The sequence below is a fragment of the Trachymyrmex septentrionalis genome, unplaced genomic scaffold (assembly GCF_001594115.1).
Source record: "Trachymyrmex septentrionalis isolate Tsep2-gDNA-1 unplaced genomic scaffold, Tsep1.0 scaffold83, whole genome shotgun sequence".
Taxonomy (NCBI): domain Eukaryota; kingdom Metazoa; phylum Arthropoda; class Insecta; order Hymenoptera; family Formicidae; genus Trachymyrmex; species Trachymyrmex septentrionalis.
This window is the reverse complement of record NW_017306018.1, coordinates 2,853,270-2,853,737: the sequence shown is the minus strand read 5'-3', so window position 1 is coordinate 2,853,737 and position 468 is coordinate 2,853,270. Positions and strand designations below refer to the sequence as shown.

The window sequence follows — 468 nt, the reverse complement described above, 5'->3', positions numbered from 1 at the left end:
TGTATATTAAAGTAACAAATTAGCTGATATAGATACGTCTAATAAAATTTTTTTTTCTTTATTAGATTTAAACAAAACTTTTTTGTAATTACATAAGTTATTATCCCTGCAGGAGAATCGTGACGAGACGAAAAAAGCTCGTCGTTACGTCATGATCGAATATGAGCCGCCACACATGTGCTACAAGGATGACAACAATAACATCGTCTGTCACGTTTACACAGAGTACTCTGGCACGCTACCAGTAAACGGTAGCCTCGGACAGGCACTGAATCCCGAAAACGAGGATGAATGGTGCGCGTATCCCGTAGCCGAATACTTTGCCTGTCGCATACCACACAAACTAGAAGCCTCCATGGCCCCATTTAATAAGAGTTGCTCCGTAGAATGCGACCTGGTCGATCCATATACTCTCGCGGGTAATGATCTAATTGTATGTAGAATTAATTATATCAAGTTTTATGCGGA

The 468-nt window shown here is 40.2% G+C and overlaps 1 protein-coding gene across 3 annotated transcripts in view; it reads left to right on the top strand.

The window, feature by feature from the left end:
- LOC108755087 overlaps nucleotides 1–468 on the top strand; it is a 26,423-nt gene that overhangs the window by 23,203 nt on the left and 2,752 nt on the right. For all 3 annotated transcript variants that reach the window (XM_018497877.1, XM_018497875.1, XM_018497876.1), the window contains exon 5: nucleotides 113–419. In XM_018497877.1, the coding sequence (XP_018353379.1) occupies nucleotides 113–419 (307 nt within the window). The remainder of the gene's footprint in view (nucleotides 1–112; nucleotides 420–468) is intronic.